The sequence below is a fragment of the Delphinapterus leucas genome, chromosome 16 (assembly GCF_059928025.1).
Source record: "Delphinapterus leucas isolate spDelLeu-1000000601 "Yukka" chromosome 16, BTC_Dleu_Yukka2, whole genome shotgun sequence".
NCBI classification, from domain to species: domain Eukaryota; kingdom Metazoa; phylum Chordata; class Mammalia; order Artiodactyla; family Monodontidae; genus Delphinapterus; species Delphinapterus leucas.
The window spans coordinates 26,032,881-26,051,513 of NC_143144.1; the positions used below are offsets into that span (position 1 = coordinate 26,032,881).

Genomic DNA, 18,633 nt, shown 5'->3' on the forward strand with positions numbered 1-18,633 from the left:
GATGGCCCTTGCAGTAACCTTTATCCCTGTGATTCAGTGCATCCAAGTGAGCCCCGCGGACAACACACCCCATACAGGCAGGAATAGGTAAATGAGAAGCGAGGGTTTGAATGGTGCCCACCAGAGAGACTCTAGTGGTCATTTTCATCCGAGGCCGGGGTGGGTGGGCTGCGGCATGGTTGGCAGAGCTCAACAGTAAATAGTTCCTCCTCCGCCCTCCCAGCCTCCCCCCAACGCTGTGCATTAGGATGCCAGTAGGTGCTGGGTCTTTGCACCAGGAATAACACTGGCAAGAAAGGTGACCCCACTTTAAGCAAATTCGCTTCGTGCAGAAAAACTTTACCCAACAGCGCCCTGTCCTACATTAACAGATTCCCCATCAGGCATCTTCAAATCTCAAAGTGTGAGAACCATAGTGGGGCTCAAAAGATTGACTCTACCAACTTCCCGATTTGACAGATGGAGGCCCCGAGGCCTGAGAGGAAGGCCACACAGCAGTGCCAGTCCCCAGCTGGGGTGAAAACCCAGGGCTCCTGACTTCAGTGGTTCTCTTCCTATGTTTGACCATCTTTGGTTACATCTGTGCAGGGATGCGTTCTCTTTCATACCTTCATTTTGGATTAGCTAGGCCATTCGTGTATGCAGCTGTAAAGGCAGGTTGCATTTTTGCAACTATAGGTTCAAATGAATTCTGCCATTGGAAAACCACACTTTATGTGGGCCATTTTCCCACCAGGGGGAAATTCATATCTGGCCTGGCGGTGGCAAAGACTCCTCCTCCTGGGGGACCTCTTCCTCGGTGTTTTATTCTCCTCTGTGAAGATGGGGCAGTGGGGAGAGCAGTAGTGAAGCCAGGGAGACAGGTGACCGAGGGATACGGCTCCAAGCCTGGCTTCCTCCCGCTGATCAGGTGACCTCAGGCAAGTCCCTTGATGCCCCATGTCTTCATCTGTAACATGGGAAGATAATGCTCACCTTGGGGGTTGTGAGGAGTAAATTAGGTGAACTATTTGAAACATCTGGCAAATAATTCCCAGTTCAGAAGTCAGATTCAGGTGTCTACCTGTCTGGATGCGCTCCCCAGCTCTGCTACATACTAGCTTTATAGCCCTGTATCAGCTACTTAAACTCTCTTGGTCTCAGTTTCCTCATCTGTAGTATGAGGTTAATAATAGTACCTAACTTATAGAGATGTGGTTCCCAAAGGGATGTGGTTCCCAACCTGTGTGCCCAGGCACTCTAGAATGCTACAGGGGGTGCTGTGGGATATTTTTAATCTCCATGGAAACACAGCAATACTGGACAGCTGCCAGATACCACAATAACTACTAGCTCAACATAGCTTACAATTCCAGCGTCACACACACTTCTTTCCTTTAGATGCCACCATACCTTTGCAAAGCTGGGAATTTGGCATTTGGGAGTACTCTGAGACAAACTGTGAGGGCAGCAATGTCTCCTATGATTCCAAGACATCCCCATTATAAGTCATTGTGGCTATATAGGAATGTAATACAAATATTACCTTTCTTTCAATTTACGTGTATTTTTTTTTCCAATGGATACTAAGTTGTTAGGATATACACACACACACCCACAAACACGTAAGCTGGTTGGATCTAACTACTTAATAAACAAAACCACTAGGAATTTCTTTTGGCCGTGGGGTAAAATTACTGGGTAAAAATTACCAAGACATTAAAGACCAAAAAAGTTTGGGAAGCTCTGTCAAGGATTGCCGCAGGGCTCAGTGAGTTAATATAAAATCACCCTCTGAAGGCCTCTGGCAGAGGGAGCACCCAGGAACCCCCAACTTCATGATTCTTCCTCCTCCAAGCTGGAGAGGGAAGGCTCAGGTGTCCCCCCTCCAGGACACCTGAAGAACCTTCCTCAGCCGCTAAGGCCCAAGCCAGGGCCAAGGAGGAGGGGACATGTCCACTGGTCAGGACAGGGGCCCAACTCAGTCACTACCCAGGCCCTGGCAGCACCTCCCACACACCTTTAATTTGTGTTCACTGAGCACCTACTGTGTGCCGGCCAGCACGTAGTCCATGGTGGTCCCTGTGGGGAGGAATCTCAGGTCGGCCCTTGCTGCTGCTTCCTTGTTTCCTGCAGGACATCTGAGGGATGGGGATGTGGGAAAGCGGGCAGTGGCTGCGTAGAGAGCCACCCAGCACTGCCCTGAATGACAGGGAGGCAGTGATGAGGATGCCCAGCCATCCTCTTGCCAAGACCAGGGCTGAGTCTTCGTGCCAGGGCTGAGAGGAGGGGTGGGGTGGCAGGGTGGGGCACGGGGCCGCCAGACTCAGGCCTGCTGCCCTAATGGATGTCTAATGTTGACTTTCCTCAGTCGAGTCTCCGCCTGCTTTGTAAATGAGCCACATTAGGGTCATGAAACAAAGTCATAAATGCAGCCCGCAGTGCCACAGAGAGCCAAGGCGGCCGTCACCTGGAGGCTGTGTGGTTAGAAGGTAGGGCAAGCCTGCAGCTGCATCCGTGGGTTCCCATATACCTGCTCTCATGGCCACCATCCCCAGAGGGGGGTCCAGTCCCCCTATTTCACAGATGAGGTGCCTGAGGCCAGTCAGGACTGGTTCAGACCCTGGGGTGTCTGAGTCTGAAGCCTGAGCCCTGCCCTACACTCCTCAGGCCTGAGACTGAAGCAGGGATGCTGGTGGTGGGAGGTGGGCCTGGAGTCCTCTTGGCTGCACCCTGCTCTCCCTAGAACTGCCCGCCTGGCGGGAGGGCCACAGTGAGCAGCTCTCAGGCCACCGGGAGACCCATGTCCAGCCCCCTGGGCACTGTGTCATCTCGCCATCAACTGCCCACATTCCCAGACCCTAGGGGCTGCCAGTTTACCTACAGAGAAGGTGTCTCCCTGTCTGGCAGAGGAAAGCAGGTGTTTGGGAGCCCTGGCCTTGCCTCGGGAATCCTCGGTGCTTTTCTTAGTTTAGATGCCCACTAACCAGGCGACCTTGCGTCACTTTGATGGACTTCAATTTCCCAAGCTTTGAAACACAAAAAACAGTCCTGGCCTTGCTGGCCCTTTGATGAGAGAGCCCCCATAACTGCAGACACCCGGCCAGTGTCAGGGTCTATTAGGAATCTCAGGTATGGGGACACCCACAGTGTTATGGAGCTGCTCCAAAGATAGGCAGTGTGGAGCCCCGGGCAACACTGAAGTCTGGTTTCTTGGGTTCAAACCTTGGTTCTGCCTCTGGCCAGCTGTGTGACCTTGGGCAAGTTGCTTAACTGCTCTGAGCCTCAGCTTCCCCATCAGTAAACTGGGGACCAATATAATATACCTTACAAAGTTGTTGCAAGAATTAGGTAAGTTAACTATGTAAATGGAAACATAGCAGTTAATTCCAGGGAAGCATTAGTTGCTCTTTTGATGCGGCAGTTTGTACCTAGGCTCCTCCTAGGCGCTCGTGCATGTTTATCTCATATGATCCTCAAAAGATCCCAGAGAGAGGAGGAGTGCTCACTTCCCTTCCCTCTTCAGAGACAAAGTAATGAGGTTGGAGTTAAGGGCTCTCCATGGGTCACAGGGAACATGCTGGATTCATCCTTTTTCTTGCTGGCTTCCCCTTCGATCCCCCAGGTCACGCACACATACCCCACCCACAGCCCAGAGCTTGGAGCCAGTGACAACCCATGCATTTTCTCAGAGCCTCCGTCTTAGCAGAAGCTGTGATCCACAAGGAGATGACACTGATAAAGCATGTTAGGCACATTTTGTTCATTCTGCTCTTGAAGTGAGCATTCTGCTCTTGAAGAACCATGTGTCCCTTTGGCCCCTCTGCCCAAAGGGGGACTCCCCATACCTGAGATTCCTGTGGCCTCCTGGGGCCCCAGCTCCACTTGATGGACTGGAGCTCTGGGACAGTGACAGGACTGCACAGGCTGGCGAGGGGCTGGGCAGACACATGCACCCCTGCAGCTTAATTCGTTATTTCCTCGGGAGCAGTTAGCAGAGGAGGACAAGCCCCCTGCCGCTTGTCCCCAGCCACCTGATTGTTTAGGGCTTGGCATTGGAAAGTCAATTTTCCTACGTGGATTGTAAACCAGTAGCCTGGCCCAGCCTGGTTTCCCTCCCTCCCCACACTGGTGGTGGCCAGGCCCCTCTCCCTTCCTGTTTGTCTCACCTCCCGAGATGCTGTTCTTTCCAGGGAGCCGGCCGGTTTCCATCTGGCCCCTTTGCGGGAGGAGATGGCCGCCTGCACAGCCTCACTGCCTTCCCAGCCTCCCGAGCGTCCTCATCCATAGGGCCGAGGGTGTGGATTTGGCTGAAGTGGGAAATGCTAAGGGGGTGGATCAGAGCCACAGACCAGAGGAAGGGAAGGTCTGGGGGGAGGCTACAGGGAAGGTGGTCTCCCCTGCATGCTGCTGCCTGCCGTGGGCTTCCTGGAGGAGGCAGCACTCTGGGAACAAGCACCAGGGAGCCCAGGCCTGCTGCTGCCACCCCACCTCAGCCCACCCTCGCCCCTGTGGGCCCTGACTTGTCTCCCTGCCTCCATCAGCCTGGCTGGCTGGGGCTGCACAGGGCAGCTGTGGCTTCGGGGCAGAGCCGGCCTGGTTTGAGCTCCAGCCTCAGGCCCATTTCCAGCTCTTCACATACTGCGGCATCGCCGTGGGAAACTGGAGGGAGGCCGGGGACGGCCGGTGGGGAGAGCTGGAGAGGGGTGTCCTTGCCCTGACGGGTCACCCCCACCTCCCTGGGCCACCCTGACTCCTCCATCTGTAAAAAAGTAGAATCACACAGCATCACAGGGCTGGGACTGGCTCCAAAACACAGCCTCTTAAAAGCAGGTCACAGTGGGAAAACCGAGGCCACAGGAGTGTCAGACCTCGCCCAGGCCACAGAGGACGTCCCAGCAGGTCTCCTCCAACTGCCTAGCCCTCCTCCTCCCCTGGCCTCCTCTCTCTGCCACGGCCCCCAGGGGATGGAGGGGACCCGGGCCTCCCAGCCTGTGGCCTCACGGAGCCCTCCCACCCTCCACCCTCTGCAGGCACTGATTCTGGCAGCGAGGTGCTCCCAGACTCCTTCCCGTCGGCGCCGGCAGAGCCGCTGCCCCACTTCCTGCGGGAGCCACAGGACGCCTACATCGTGAAGAACAAGCCGGTGGAGCTGCGCTGCCGTGCCTTCCCCGCCACGCAGATCTACTTCAAGTGCAACGGCGAGTGGGTCAGCCAGAACGACCACGTCACGCAGGAGAGCCTGGACGAGGCCACCGGTGAGCCCACCCCACTTGCCGGGCACCCCCAGGTCACCCCAGGCCCAGAGGGTCCTGGGCCTGGCTCCACCCTGGCTCCGTGTGAGACCTCATACAGCCACGGCAACCCCGGGCCTCCGTGTCCCCTCTGAGGTTCACCCTGGACCAGTATTTCCCCAAGGCTTGGCCGCTTGCCCTGTCTGACTGGGTGACCAGGTGAAACAGCACCGAACCCCTTGCTGAGAGTGGGCTCCCTTTTCCAGTTACCTTCCATCCTCTGCTTACATCAGAGAGCAGGTCCAGTCGAGGACAAGGTTCTTCCCCGCTCCCCCAGCACCTGCTGTGCTCCCTGTTTAAGGAAGAGGAGCCGGCTCTGTCTTGCAGCCCTGCCCCCAACACCCAACCAGAATTCTAGACCATCGCTAGTTTCACAGGTCCTCTGTGTTGGTGAGAAGTGATACTGTTTTTGTTCACAATAATGATGCAACGCTTCCTTCATAGAAATCAGTTGGCTTCGGTTTTTTAAAAAAGGCCTGTAGTATTAAGTAAATAATCATAGAGGTGGTGCTAGGATGCAGCCCAAGTCCTGCAGGAGAGGAGAGTGGCAGAAGCGTGGGAAACTAGGAGGAAGCATGGGATGTATGCAGGACCCCGGGCAACCCCCACCCCAGGCAGGAGGCAGAGCCTGGGGCTCCTCACATCTCCCAGAGCCCAGCCCCTGTTTACAGTACAGGAGCTTCGGGGTTGGAAATCCTTTCCCCGACTCAAGCCAGGAAGGGGGGCCACCCACTGCGGGTCACCTGCGGACGGCCGGCTTTGGGCAGCCCCAACCAACCCCAGGCTTGGGGTGGGTCCTTTGCCCCAGGGCCTGCCTTGGCTTTGATTTCATTTTTACCATCTCTTCCCTGACCTTTTCTTTCTCCTCCTTTTTCAGCCCTCTCTTCTTTCCTTCTGTCTCTCCTGCTTCTCCCTTCTCATCCCCGTCTCCTTTTGTCTCCTTTTGTGTCTTTATTCCCTTATGTTTCTCTCTTTCTCTGCCTCAGTCTCATTCTTGTGTCTCTCCCCTGACATACTCTCTTTCACTCTCTCTCCTTCTTTCTTCCTCCTTCAACTTCTATTTTTCTGTGAAAAGCTGACAGATTTCAGAACCACTCAGGCTTAAAATCATACCCCAGAATGTATTTAATGTCATTCAACGCTGTACCCTAAAAATTGGTTAAAATGGTACGTTGTAGGTTATGTATATTTTACCAAAAATTTTAAAGAATTCCAAGAATTTTAAAAGTTAGAGTCGGAGTCTCATTCTCACTCAAAATCTAAAAATAAACGATTTAAAAAAATATTTTATTTATTTATTTTTGGCTGCATCGGGTCTTGGATGCAGTGTGCGGGCTCTTCGTTGCCGTGCGCGGGCTTCTCTCTGGTTGTGGTGCACGGGCTTAGTTGCACCGTGGCATGTGGGATCTCAGTTCCCTGACCAGGGATCAAACCTGCGTCCCCTGCATTGCAAGACAGATTCTTAACCACTGGACCACCAGGGAAGTCCCAAGAAAAGGACTTTTTATCTGATTTTTTTTCCTTTTTTTTGGCCACACCGCACGGCTTGTGGGATCTTAGTTCCCCAACCAGGGATTGAACCTGCGCCCTCGGCAGTGAAAGCATGGAGTCCTAACCACTGGACCACCAGAGAATTCTCCAAAAAAGAAACTTTTAAAAGGAAAAAAAAACCATATCCCAGCCCCCATGCTCTGGCTGTGTGACCCTGAGGAAGTCACTCAACCTCTCTGAGCCCCAGTTTCTCTCGTGGTAAACTGGGATATTAACAGGTCTTGGTGAGGATGGAACAAGGTGGTACCTGTACAGCGTTGAGCACAGTGCCAGGACCCAGCAGGTGCTCAATAAACACCTGTTTCCTCCATCTTCTTTCTGCGTTTTTGTTGGCTTCTTTCCTCTTGAAACCTATTCTTTCTTCTCTGTCCCCCTGAGCCCCTCTGGCCCTGCAGAGCAAGGGGACAGTGTATCCTGCTAGGGCCCCTCACAGACCCTGTGATTATTAGTAACAGGGTGGCTCTTACTCCCCTGCTACCAGGCACACAAGTCCTGCCAGCCCTAGAAATCAAGACACTGTTGTCCCCATTAGCTACAAAGAATGGACAGTGGTCCAGCAGGCCACACCCTTGGCAGCAGTGTGGCTGGTTCCTCCTTCTCTCCACCCCTAGCCCTCCCTGGCACTCTCTGAAGCCTTGAAAACAGGCTGGGGGCCAAAACAGGTGGGATGAGCCTACCCACTAGCTCATGCCAGGTCAAGGCAGGCAGCCCAACTCTGGGTGTCCTGGTCCAGGCACTGCCTGCCACTGGCCATCGTGCTGAGGGGGACACCTAGTCTGGGACCCAAGTCTGGGGGACCAAAGGCCCCTGTCCTCTTTGCCTGCTGGTGACCATTGCCACAGTGTCAAGTCCTGCTGGGTGGTAGTTTATCTGTCCAGCTGTTGGGTGCTCCTGAAACATTCTGGATGGATGACCCCCTTGAGAGGGGCCACTCCTCCAGGCTCCCAGCCTGGTGAATAAAGGCCAGGGCCCCACTCTCCTGCCCCGGGCCATGCAGCGTCGCTTGTAGAGCAAGCAGTCCAGGTAGCCACTGGCAGCAGGCAGGGCCCCTGTCCCCCAAGAAGCCTCTTCCCTCCTGGTGTTCCACCCACAGCAAACACCAGCCCCCTCCAATTTCAATCCCTGGCCATCAGGAGGGGTTCCTCACTGTCTGGGCTCCCAGTGCAAGGGCCCCCCTCCCTCAGGATGCAGGAGAGTTAAGGCAATGATTTCACTGGGAGAGGTCCAGAGAGCTGTCATTCATTACTGGGCAGAGCTCTAACTGGGGCAGGATGCCAGATAGCTGATCTCAGCTCTGCTGGCAACTTGCTCTGGGACTTTGGGCCTGCCACCTACCCTCTCCAAGCCTCAGTTTCTCCAGATGAAAAAGGAAGGGGCTGGATGAGATCCAGATGAGCTGCCAGATTAGATTTGTGTCCAGCCTGGGCTGGGTGCTGTAATTGCCATGATTCATTTAGAATTTACCCTGAGTGTTTTACTCTGATGAAGGAACCAAGGCTCAAAGAGGCTACGTAACTTAGCGAAGGTCACACAGTTGGGGAGTGAAGGTAGGGCCAGAATTCAAACCTGTCAAGAAGCAGTCCAGCCCTCCACCTAACCACCATGCCACAGGACTACAGTGTGTACACTCAACAGTCCCGCCTTTGAGGGGCTTATCAGAACCCACAAGCAACCATGAGAAGATGAGCTCAGATACATGATGGCGAGGAGGAATAGCTTTAGGAATTCCGAGACCAAGGGGGTAGTCAGGGAGGGCTTCCTGGTGGAGGAGGCCTTACAGTTCTCCCACAAGCTTTGGGGAGGAGCTTCGGATGGGTGCACTCATCCAGGAGGGTTCATCCCTTTCCTGAACGTAGAGGGTTTTGTCAAGGGAGGATTGGCAAAGACTGAGTGATTCCTTCTCTGTGGGCTGGTGGATCCAGTCATTCAGGGAGGCCCTTGGGCCCTAGCAGGGAGTCACTGAGAGGTTAGGGGTTCCCAGGAAGAGGGGCCTTCCCTCAACTCCAGCCCCACAGGCTCCTGAGCCATGACCAGAGAGAGGCCACATGCTTGCCTCATATTTGTTGAGCCCATTGTCTGTGCCAGGCCCTGGGCCACAGCAGTGAACAGGGCAAAGCCCCACCTCATTCTCCTGCAGGAGATACAGTTAACACATGAACACGTCAATAAATAGTACAGTTCCAGGTAATGGTCAGTGCCATGAGGGAATCAGGCCTGGTGGGGAATGATAACTGCACAGACCAATGTCCAGTGCAGTGGTGGGAGTGCTGAGCGGTACTTTGACAGCTGGTGGGGGTGGGCCAGCATCAGGGGGCTTCCTTTTGAAGTGAGGCCCAGCCCAAAGCTGACAGTGACTGGGAGTTCACTGGACACAGAAAGGACAGAAGAGAGTTCCAGGCAGGGGGCTGGATGTGCAAAGGCCCTGTGGCTAGAGAGGCCAGGAAAACATGAGGGCCTGGAAGACACCCAGTGAGGCTGCAGTGGGTAGATCGTGCAGGGCCAGGAGGCCACGTGGAAGGTCTGGGTCTTTACACTGGGATGACTGGAGACATAGCAGAGGAATGACATGCCATTTGTGCCTTTTGAAGAGCTATCTGCAGGGTGGAAAGTCGATTTAATGGGGGCAGCGGGCTTGGGTTAGACACTGAGTTTCCATGTGAGCTGCAGTGGTGGCTTGGGCCAGGCTCGAGGCAGATGAGATGAGAAAAATGGAAATGTGAGGCACTTGGGAGAGGAGCCCACAGGACTCAGTGGGTTGGAAAGGAGAGAGATACTATGGTCCCATGTCTGGTGTCTTCTGTCCTCAGACCTGCCCCCTGATGGCGTCTCTCTCCTCCTCCCAGGCCTGCAGGTGCGAGAGGTGCAGATCGAGGTGTCGCGGCAGCAGGTGGAGGAGCTGTTTGGGCTGGAAGATTACTGGTGCCAGTGCGTGGCCTGGAGCTCTGCAGGCACCACCAAGAGTCGCCGGGCCTATGTCCGCATTGCATGTATGCCACCCTGACACCCTCACCCCATTCTCCTGGGCCCTTTCCCCTTCCCTGTGGATCCTGGAGAGAGAATTTCACACACAGACATCAGGGCACAGGGATGCCAGCTCAGAAGGCTCCATGACCCAGAACCTGTGACACCTTTGGCCCCAGGATTTCCAACGGCCCTTTTTTGCCTACTTTTATATAAGGAAGCTGCCAGCTTCCTCACCATCCCCGGCCACCATGTGCATAGGATCTCAGCGTCAGGGAGGGAAGCTTGTTCCCCCGAGTCCACCGGCTGAGGCCCCCATCTTGGAGAAGAAGTTCTCCAGGTAAAGGCCAGGTGTCCCCGTGAACATTCCCTTGGTGTGCACTGCCACCTAGTGGCTAGAATGGGGCCCTTCAGGATCCAGCTCTGCCTGACTGGCCTCCTCCCTGCACCGCCTGACTGTGCCTTGGAACACTTTTCCTTCCTTCTCCCAGACCTGCGCAAGAACTTCGATCAGGAGCCTCTGGGCAAGGAAGTGCCCCTGGACCACGAAGTTCTCCTGCAATGCCGCCCACCAGAGGGGGTGCCTGTGGCTGAGGTGAGTGGGGATATGGGGGACTTTGGGCATGGCAGAGGCCAGCCAGGCATGGTATTTACCACCAGCCACAATGCCTCAGCCTTCCAGAGCCCTCGCATTTCACAGATGGGGCTGTCAAGGCTAGAGACAGAGAAGGGAACTGCAACCTCTGTAGAACTCGGCGCATGCCAGACCCCAGCTGGGCCCTCCATAGGCATAACCCCACAGGATGGGGCAGAGCTGGGGCAGGAACCCCCAGGGCTCCTTGGGTTGACCCCAGGCTCAGTCTCCTGCAAGAGAAGTGGCCATATACACCATTTTCCCCCACCCCACCCAGAACCCAAGGCCCCAGCTTTATGTGTATCATAATACGTGCATCTGAGCACAAACTCAGCCCACAAGCTGATCACCCCTTCCTACACCACATGGCCTGTGCATCCGTGGGTGATGCCCTGCTTGTGTCCTCTTACTGCCCTGCTTGTGTTCCAGGCCTGCTTCCTCTCTCCCGCTGCCCGCACTCGTGGTCCTCTAGTCAGAGCAAGGCATGGGGAAACATCTCAGCTTTGTTGCCAGGGACCTCAGTAGAACAGGATTGGGGAAGATGGAACCCTGGGCTTCCAGCTCAGAACCTTGGCTCTAATCACTTAGCTTCCCCCCAGCCCCGGCCCCCATCTGGAAATGAGCTCAGACAGACACCTTCTGTAATAGCTACCCCTCGTGGCTGCTACATGTGCCAGGCACTCGGCACGCTGGTCCTCGTAGCAGCCCTTCAAGGTGGATATTGTCGTCCCATCTTATGGCTGGGAACACAGCACTGGGACAGGTGAAGCGGTCACCCAGGGTGAGCCAGCTAGTGAGTGGCAGAGCTGGCATTTGCACACCCAGGTCTGCCAGACCAGGGACCATGTTTTTAATCACCTGCCAGGCCTCTCACCCTGGCTCAGGGAGTCGGTTTGCGGAGTTAATGAGGAAGACATGTTCTTATTTAGTACCAGTACCTACCGTGAGCCAGGCACGGCCTCCACACTTTCCATATGCTGGTTCATTTCATCCCCACAGTAGCCCTATGGGTAGTGCTATTAAATATCTTACAGTTGATGAAACTGAGGCCAAGCGGAAGTCCCTTCCCAAGGCCACTCAGCTGGTGGGTGGTCACCTTAACCACTGTGTCCTGTAGTGTCCAGCACAGTGCCTGGCCCGCGGAGGCCCTGCCCCCTGTGTCACCACCATGGGTGGACATGGCTAGGACTGCCGTCCTGTTTATGGTCAGGCCTCCCTTCCCCCCAAGAGAGGGCCCACTCCTGGGGGTGCAGGGGATCGGGCCCTGGGCCCTCACAGCTGCGACCGTGCCCCTGCAGGTGGAATGGCTCAAGAACGAGGACGTCATCGACCCCACCCAGGACACCAACTTCCTGCTCACCATCGACCACAACCTCATCCTCCGCCAGGCTCGCCTGTCGGATACGGCCAACTACACCTGCGTGGCCAAGAACATCGTGGCCAAGCGCCGCAGCACCACCGCCACCATCATTGTCTACGGTGCGGCCCAGAGTGGGCTGGGTGGGGGTGCGGGGGAGGACACAGCCGAGGGAGGGGGAGAGCCTGGGGCTATACGGCTGACCCTTCCCTACCCGGAAGCCAGCAGGACCTTGGTGAACGGGTGGGGAGGAAGAGGAGGCCCAGAGAGGGGAGGTGCCTTCGCCAGGTCACACAGCAAAGCCAGTGGTGAAGTCAGGGACTCCTGGGTCCCCAACCAGGAGCACTTGCCCCTTCTCAGGCCCTTTGCTTATCCCTGAAGGGGAAAACCCAGTTCTCTGAGAGTCAGGGCTAAGGCAGGGCCCAGTCGGTATCCCCATCCCTGAGCCTGTTGTTCTAGCAGTTACGGACTACTGCTCAGGCCGGTCATCTGTTCCTTGCTGTCCCCTTGGGTGGGAGGGCCAGAGCCATGGCTGCAATGAGTGTTGTAGAAAGAGCCCTGTACTGGGTTCCAGTTCCAAGCTCCCCATTACTCACAGGGAGACCTTGTGTAAGTGTCAGCCCTCTCTGGACCTTTGTTTGCCATTGTACAATGGGGCGGGGAATAGACAGTGACCTCCTGGGTTGCCTCTGGTGCTGACAGATGCAGCCCAGGTCTGCCTGCTGGTATCTGAGTCCACAGCCCTGGAGGCAGGAGGAGTCCAACTAGGAAGGGCCAGGCCTCAGCAGAGGCGCCTCATCATGGCTGGAGGATGGGGTTTGGGGGCCCCACGGGGCGAAGAGCCATGCCAACCTGCTGACAACTGCTACCCCTGCAGTGAACGGCGGCTGGTCCAGCTGGGCCGAGTGGTCACCCTGCTCCAACCGCTGTGGCCGAGGCTGGCAGAAGCGCACACGGACCTGCACCAACCCCGCCCCACTCAATGGAGGTGCCTTCTGTGAGGGCCAGGCCTTCCAGAAGACTGCCTGCACCACTGTGTGCCCAGGTGAGGCCACCGGCCAGGTGGCAGTCCACCCATGCCCAGCCCCATGCCAGCCCCAGCCCTGCCTTCTGTGCTCTGGTGTCTGACAGGCAGAACAGCCCATCTCTCCCCGTTGGGGTGAGTGAGGGCAGAAGGTGCTTGTCCCGGGCCCCCCAGCTGGCTCACCAGGCTGGACTGGATGCTACGCCCGCTGACCTCCTGTTCTGCCCTGGGCTGCGGGAGACACAGAGGCAGAGGCTCTGAGCTGTGGTCTGAGGGGTGGGCGGTCTGCTCTCCAGGCCGAGGGTTGTCAGCGTCAACCCCCAGGCCGGGGCCCCAGAGGCTCCTGGGGTCAGAGAGCCTGTGCTCCTGCCCTTGACTGCTAGACACACCTGGCCGCTGACCCTGCAGTCCTCTCTTTTTTCTGTGTTACTCTCTGGCCCCATCGGTTGGTCTGTGTTCTCTCTTTGGTGACATGTTTTGTGACTGATGTGGTGTTTTTCACCCTGGGTTTGTGCCTCTGTGTGTACACTTGTGCCCTGGACTGTATCTGCGTCAGTGACCTTATGTGTCTATTTGGGCTGTCTTCACCCACCTGGTGCTCCCGTCTCTGCGCTGGCATGAGGCATGGATTTCTCTGGATGGCATGCGTGTGTCTTGGGTTCCTCTTTCCCTGCTGCACTGTGTGTGTGTGTGTGTGTGTGTGTGTGTGCATGCACTGCTGTGTTGTGCACACATAACTGTGTGTGCATTCTATGCATGCATGTGTCCCCATGCACCACGTGCTGTGTCCCCACAGTCGATGGCGCGTGGACAGAGTGGAGCAAGTGGTCGGCCTGTAGCACCGAGTGTGCGCACTGGCGCAGCCGCGAGTGCATGGCGCCCCCTCCCCAGAACGGAGGCCGGGACTGCAGCGGGACCGTGCTTGACTCCAAGAATTGCACCGACGGGCTGTGCGTGCAGAGTGAGTCCTTGGAAGGCAGGGCCCAGGGTGGGGGCTCTGGAGCCGATACGGGCCCCCTGGCCCCCACCTCCCAGCCTGCAGTGGAGCAGCCCCTTGGGGCCCCTGCCCACCTGCTACTCTGTCATCTCATCCACGCATCTCCCCGTCACCTCCTCTACCACCCTTTCCCTGCCGTCTGTGTCATTGTCTTTCCCTTTATTTCCCTCAACAGATAAGAAAACTCTAAGTGACCCCAAAAGCCACCGTAAGTCCCATTTCATGGCTGTTCTCTTTCCTCTGGGGGGGATCCCTGGTTTTCCTCAGCTGGCTTTTCCAGGGGGTGGGGTGCAGGGCAAGGTGAGGGGCAGGGAGAGCTGAAGGTGCCCACTACCAGCCCTCCACGGGATTCCCAGCACCTGGCGCTGCATGTGGCATGGTCTTCATCACAGTCAGACAGGCAGACCCTCAGCTGACAGAAAGGCCCTAGGATGCCATCCTGACCCCTCCCGTTATAGGAGGAGAAACTGATTCTCAGAGAGAAGGGACATACCCAAGGATCCAGCCAGGATTCGAACCTAAGTATTTGGCCAGAGCTGGTGCTCCGAGCCCCACCCCTTGGTTGTCCTCTGTGGGAGGGCGCCAGCAAGCAGGCCCACACCTGCCCCTCACTGTGCCCCCAGCAGCCAACTGAAGCCTTCTAGGTCCTTGGGATGCCCGCTGCTCTGCGTCAGACCCTGGGGGCTCATCATCCATCCCCCAGGGGCTATGCTCCGCTGTAGTAAAGCTGCTTGGGCAGACTGGCGTGTGGTAATTAAACCACAATTTCCAAATAATTCTGGAATCATCAAATCAGTAATGAGGCCTTCAGTGCAACTCACAGGGGGGCCAGACTGGTGACTGATTAGATATTGTAAATCACCAGGCAAGTGACCCCCATGATTAGTGACGATGTCATGAGGCGAAGCCCCCAGAGAGGTGGGAGCCCAGCCCTGGGGACCTTCTCCGGCAGTTCTCCTGGGGAGCCCAAGGATGAGGAGAGATAGGGGTCCAGGAGGTGGTAGAAGCAGGCAAAAATGAGGGCTGAGAGCCCTGCCCTACCTTGCTGAAGCTCAGGCCTCCACCAGGAAGGAAAGCGGGCCTTCCTCTCCGAGGGTCCCTGGGGAGGAGAGGGAGTGGACAGGGGCTTCCCGGAGCTCCCAAAGGAAACAAGGGGGAAGGGCAGCCGTCTTGGCTAGGCTGTGCTGTCCAGTGTAGTAGCCACTAGCCACGTGTGGCTTGAAAATTGTATTTATCTTAGCTGAAAATAAATATATTTAAAAACTCATTTCCTCAGTCAAGCCAGCCGCATTTTAGTTGTTTAATAACCACCCGTGGCTAGTGGCTGTCATGGGGGACAGTGCAGACACGGGATGTGCCATCATCATAGAAAGTTCTGTTGGGCAGCCCTGCTTTGGACCCTGCCTCTTGACCCCGACACTTCCTCGCCTAGCTATGCGGAGTTACTTCTAGCTGAGCAGCAGCCTGCCCTGCCCCTCACCCAGAGCTGGACCTCCTCCAGCCCAGCAGCCTGTCTGGGGGCAGGGAGTGTCGACATGGGTTGCCTCCCTGAGCCCCTTCCTTCCCTTCCACCTGCTCCCCTCCTCTCCATCCCATTGCCACGCATCTCATTCCCCTCGTCCTGTTCCCCCTCCATCCCTCCCCCCCCCCACCCACCTCCTGCCCTCAGCACAAAATGGAAGGTGAGCACAGAGCGGCTACTTGCAGAGATTTCTGGGAATCAGGGCCTTGGGTTCTATAGAGATTGCTGCAGGCTGCTAGTAAGGCGCTAGGTCTTAATCCCAGCTCTGAGAGGACACTTAGTGGTCCTGTGACTCTGAGCCACAGGCGCCTTATCACCTCCTGGGCAGAGAGCAATGAGTTAACTCTCGGGAGTGTTAACTCCAGGAGTCCCTTTGCCTCTCCATGCCACACGGGGAGGGAAGCAGGGCAGGGGGGCAGGGACATTTAGACCATTTTACTTATAGAGACTGATGCTCAGAGAGGTTCAAGGCTTGCTTGAGGTCACCAGCCTGTCTGGCAGGGCTCAGATTAGAACCTAGCACAACACCAGTCTGTCCCAGGCCCTGCCTCTCCCCGGGGACCAAGGGAATCTCTGGCTCCCTCAGGGCCAGTGCCTCTGCCCCCTGGCCCTCACTCAGCCCTCCTGTCCCCGCAGTTCTGGAGTCCTCGGGGGATGTGGCGCTGTACGCAGGTCTTGTGGTGTCCATCTTCGTGGTGGTGACTGTCCTCGTGGTGGTAGGGGTGGTCGTGTACCGCCGCAACTGCCGGGACTTCGACACCGACATCACCGACTCGTCCGCCGCCCTCACTGGTGGCTTCCACCCAGTCAACTTTAAGACTGCGAGGCCCAGTAAGGACCTGGGAACGCCTGGGGTGGCGGGTGCAGGCAGGGTTCCCAGGGGGTGTGGCAGCCAGCCAGACCAGAGCAGAGGCTCCTGACTCCCTCAAGAGGTTTTCCTAGAGTTTTCTCTAAAGATCACTGGATGAGTTTGGTTACAGAGATGCAGGAAAGAAGAAGTAACCCAGGTGGTGAGTCCCTAAGCTTCCTACCGCAGGTGGCAATGGAACCTTTCAGAGCTGGACGTTTGGGTAGGATTTTGTAAAGGAAGGCGTCCCGGCAGGTGCAGACAGTGGGACAGGGCCAGCGAGGCACGGCTGGTCTGACTGCAGCCCCTGGCCCTGCAGACAACCCGCAGCTCCTGCACCCATCTGTGCCTCCGGACCTCACTGCCAGTGCGGGCATCTACCGCGGACCCATGTACGCCCTGCAGGACTCGGTCGACAAGATCCCAATGACCAACTCACCCCTGCTGGACTCCCTGCCCAACCTCAAGATCAAGGTCTACAACTCTAGCACCACCAGCTCTGGGCCAGGCCTGGCAGACGGGGCTGAGCTGCTGGGAGTCCTGCCACCCGGCACGTACCCTGGTGATTTTGCCCGGGACGCCCACTTCCTGCACCTGCGCAGTGCCAGCCTCGGCTCCCAGCAGCTCCTGGGCATGCCCCGTGACCCGGGGAGCAGTGTCAGCGGCACCTTTGGCTGCCTGGGCGGGAGGCTCAGCATCCCTGACACAGGTGGGTCCCTGCTCTGCTCACCCATCAGTCTGGCCTCAGCATGTCCCCTCTAGACAGTCCCAACACTCACCCAGCAGAAGATAGGGCTTCCCTGGTCCCATTTCACAGATGGGGAAAGTGAGGCCCAAGGGGAAGAAGTGATTATAAAATAGAAGACCTGGAGTCCAGGCCTGCCTCTGCCTCACAAGGGCAGGGGAACTCTCTAAACCTCAGTTTCACCATCTGGTGAGTGGGAAAGTATACCCCGATGTAGTCAACAAACCTACAGAGTGCTGTTGAAAAGGCAGGGCTGCCCAGCTCAGGTTGCAAAACCAGCAGTTGACAGTTTCCCAGCATCATACACTGAGCTAGGCTGGGGCTGGCACTGCACCTTCAGACTCCAGGTCTTTGCCCCATCTCTACACCCCATCGCAATGCCAGTGGCCCCTGTGCTACTTGACAGCCCCTCTGCAGTCAGTGACCTGGCCTTTCCCTGCACCCAGTCCCCTCTCCCCACTCCTTGCTGGTGACCACCAGGAGCTCAGATGTCTTTCTCTCCCTGCTCCAAGATGGGGGCCAACGCCCCATCCCCTGTTATAAGCTCCTGGACTCCCTCCAGCCCCTCCCTACTGACCTCCCTCTCCCCCTAGGGGTCAGCCTGCTGGTGCCCAATGGAGCCATTCCCCAGGGCAAGTTCTACGAGATGTACCTCCTCATCAACAAGGCAGAAAACACCTTGTGAGTATAGAGACCCCAGCCCCGGCCCAGCTGCCCCCTCCTCGGCCTCTCTCTCCCTGCTGCTTGCCCACCTTGGGCTCAAATGTCACCATCTCCCCTTCTAAGTCCGATCCTAAGGCCAGAGGTAGTTCTCCAAGGAAGACATTGCTAGATCTTATTATGTTCACATTTAAACCATGCAAAACCAGCACAACAAATCATAAAACTGAAAGCCAGTTAACCAGCTGGCTACAATATGACAAAGGGCTACTATCCTCACTATGTAAAGAGGTTTGGGAGACCAATAAGAAAAACTGAACATCTCAGTACAAAAATGGACAAAGGATATGAACAAGTGATTCACACACACTCTCTCTTATACACACACACACACACACACACACACACAGCGTCCAATAGGTTATGAGAAAATGTTTGACCTAATTTGTAGTCAAAGAAACAGTCATTCAGACAGCCATAAGATACTGGAAGTTTTTTTACTTCATCAGCTTGCAAAGCTATTTTCAGATATAATAATACCTTCATACTGGTGAGAGAATGGGAACACAGCCCTCCCAAGGTGCGTCGGTGGGAGCGTGGATGGGTACCAGCTTTCTAGAGGGCACTTTAGCAGCACCTATCCACAACATCCCTGGAGTGCAGAACCTTTGAAAATGGGAGCAAAGATTTGGCTATGAGAATATTGCGGAGTAATAGCAAAAATTTAGAAACGATCTCAAGGCCGGTGCCATTCTTCTTTAACCCGTGGCCTCTGGGAGCCCCCAGGGCGCAATCCTGCCTTCTCCCATTCCAGGAGCTGGGGCAGAGCCGGGAGGCCAGCACCGCTCCCTCACTGCCTCCCTCCTGCCCTCCATCCCACCCCAGCCCGCTTTCGGAAGGGACCCAGACAGTATTGAGCCCTTCGGTGACCTGCGGGCCCACGGGCCTCCTGCTGTGCCGCCCCGTCATCCTCACGGTGCCACACTGCGCTGAAGTCAGTGCTGGTGACTGGATCTTCCAGCTCAAGACCCAGGCCCACCAGGGCCACTGGGAGGTGAGGAG

General features: G+C 56.3%; 1 protein-coding gene across 13 annotated transcripts in view; it reads left to right on the plus strand.

The window, feature by feature from the left end:
- UNC5B (unc-5 netrin receptor B) overlaps positions 1–18,633 on the plus strand; it is an 84,701-nt gene that overhangs the window by 60,041 nt on the left and 6,027 nt on the right. For 4 of the 13 annotated variants that reach the window (XM_089897626.1, XM_089897629.1, XM_089897632.1 and 1 more), the window contains exons 2-12: positions 5,013–5,237; positions 9,632–9,811; positions 10,277–10,380; positions 11,718–11,898; positions 12,654–12,821; positions 13,597–13,761; positions 13,973–14,005; positions 15,956–16,150; positions 16,486–16,875; positions 17,505–17,592; positions 18,358–18,625. In XM_089897626.1, the coding sequence (XP_089753752.1) occupies positions 5,013–5,237; positions 9,632–9,811; positions 10,277–10,380; positions 11,718–11,898; positions 12,654–12,821; positions 13,597–13,761; positions 13,973–14,005; positions 15,956–16,150; positions 16,486–16,875; positions 17,505–17,592; positions 18,358–18,625 (1,997 nt within the window). The remainder of the gene's footprint in view (positions 1–5,012; positions 5,238–9,631; positions 9,812–10,276; positions 10,381–11,717; positions 11,899–12,653; positions 12,822–13,596; positions 13,762–13,972; positions 14,006–15,955; positions 16,151–16,485; positions 16,876–17,504; positions 17,593–18,357; positions 18,626–18,633) is intronic. The other 9 variants (XM_089897623.1, XM_089897624.1, XM_022590807.3 and 6 more) reach the window with 9 other exon arrangements.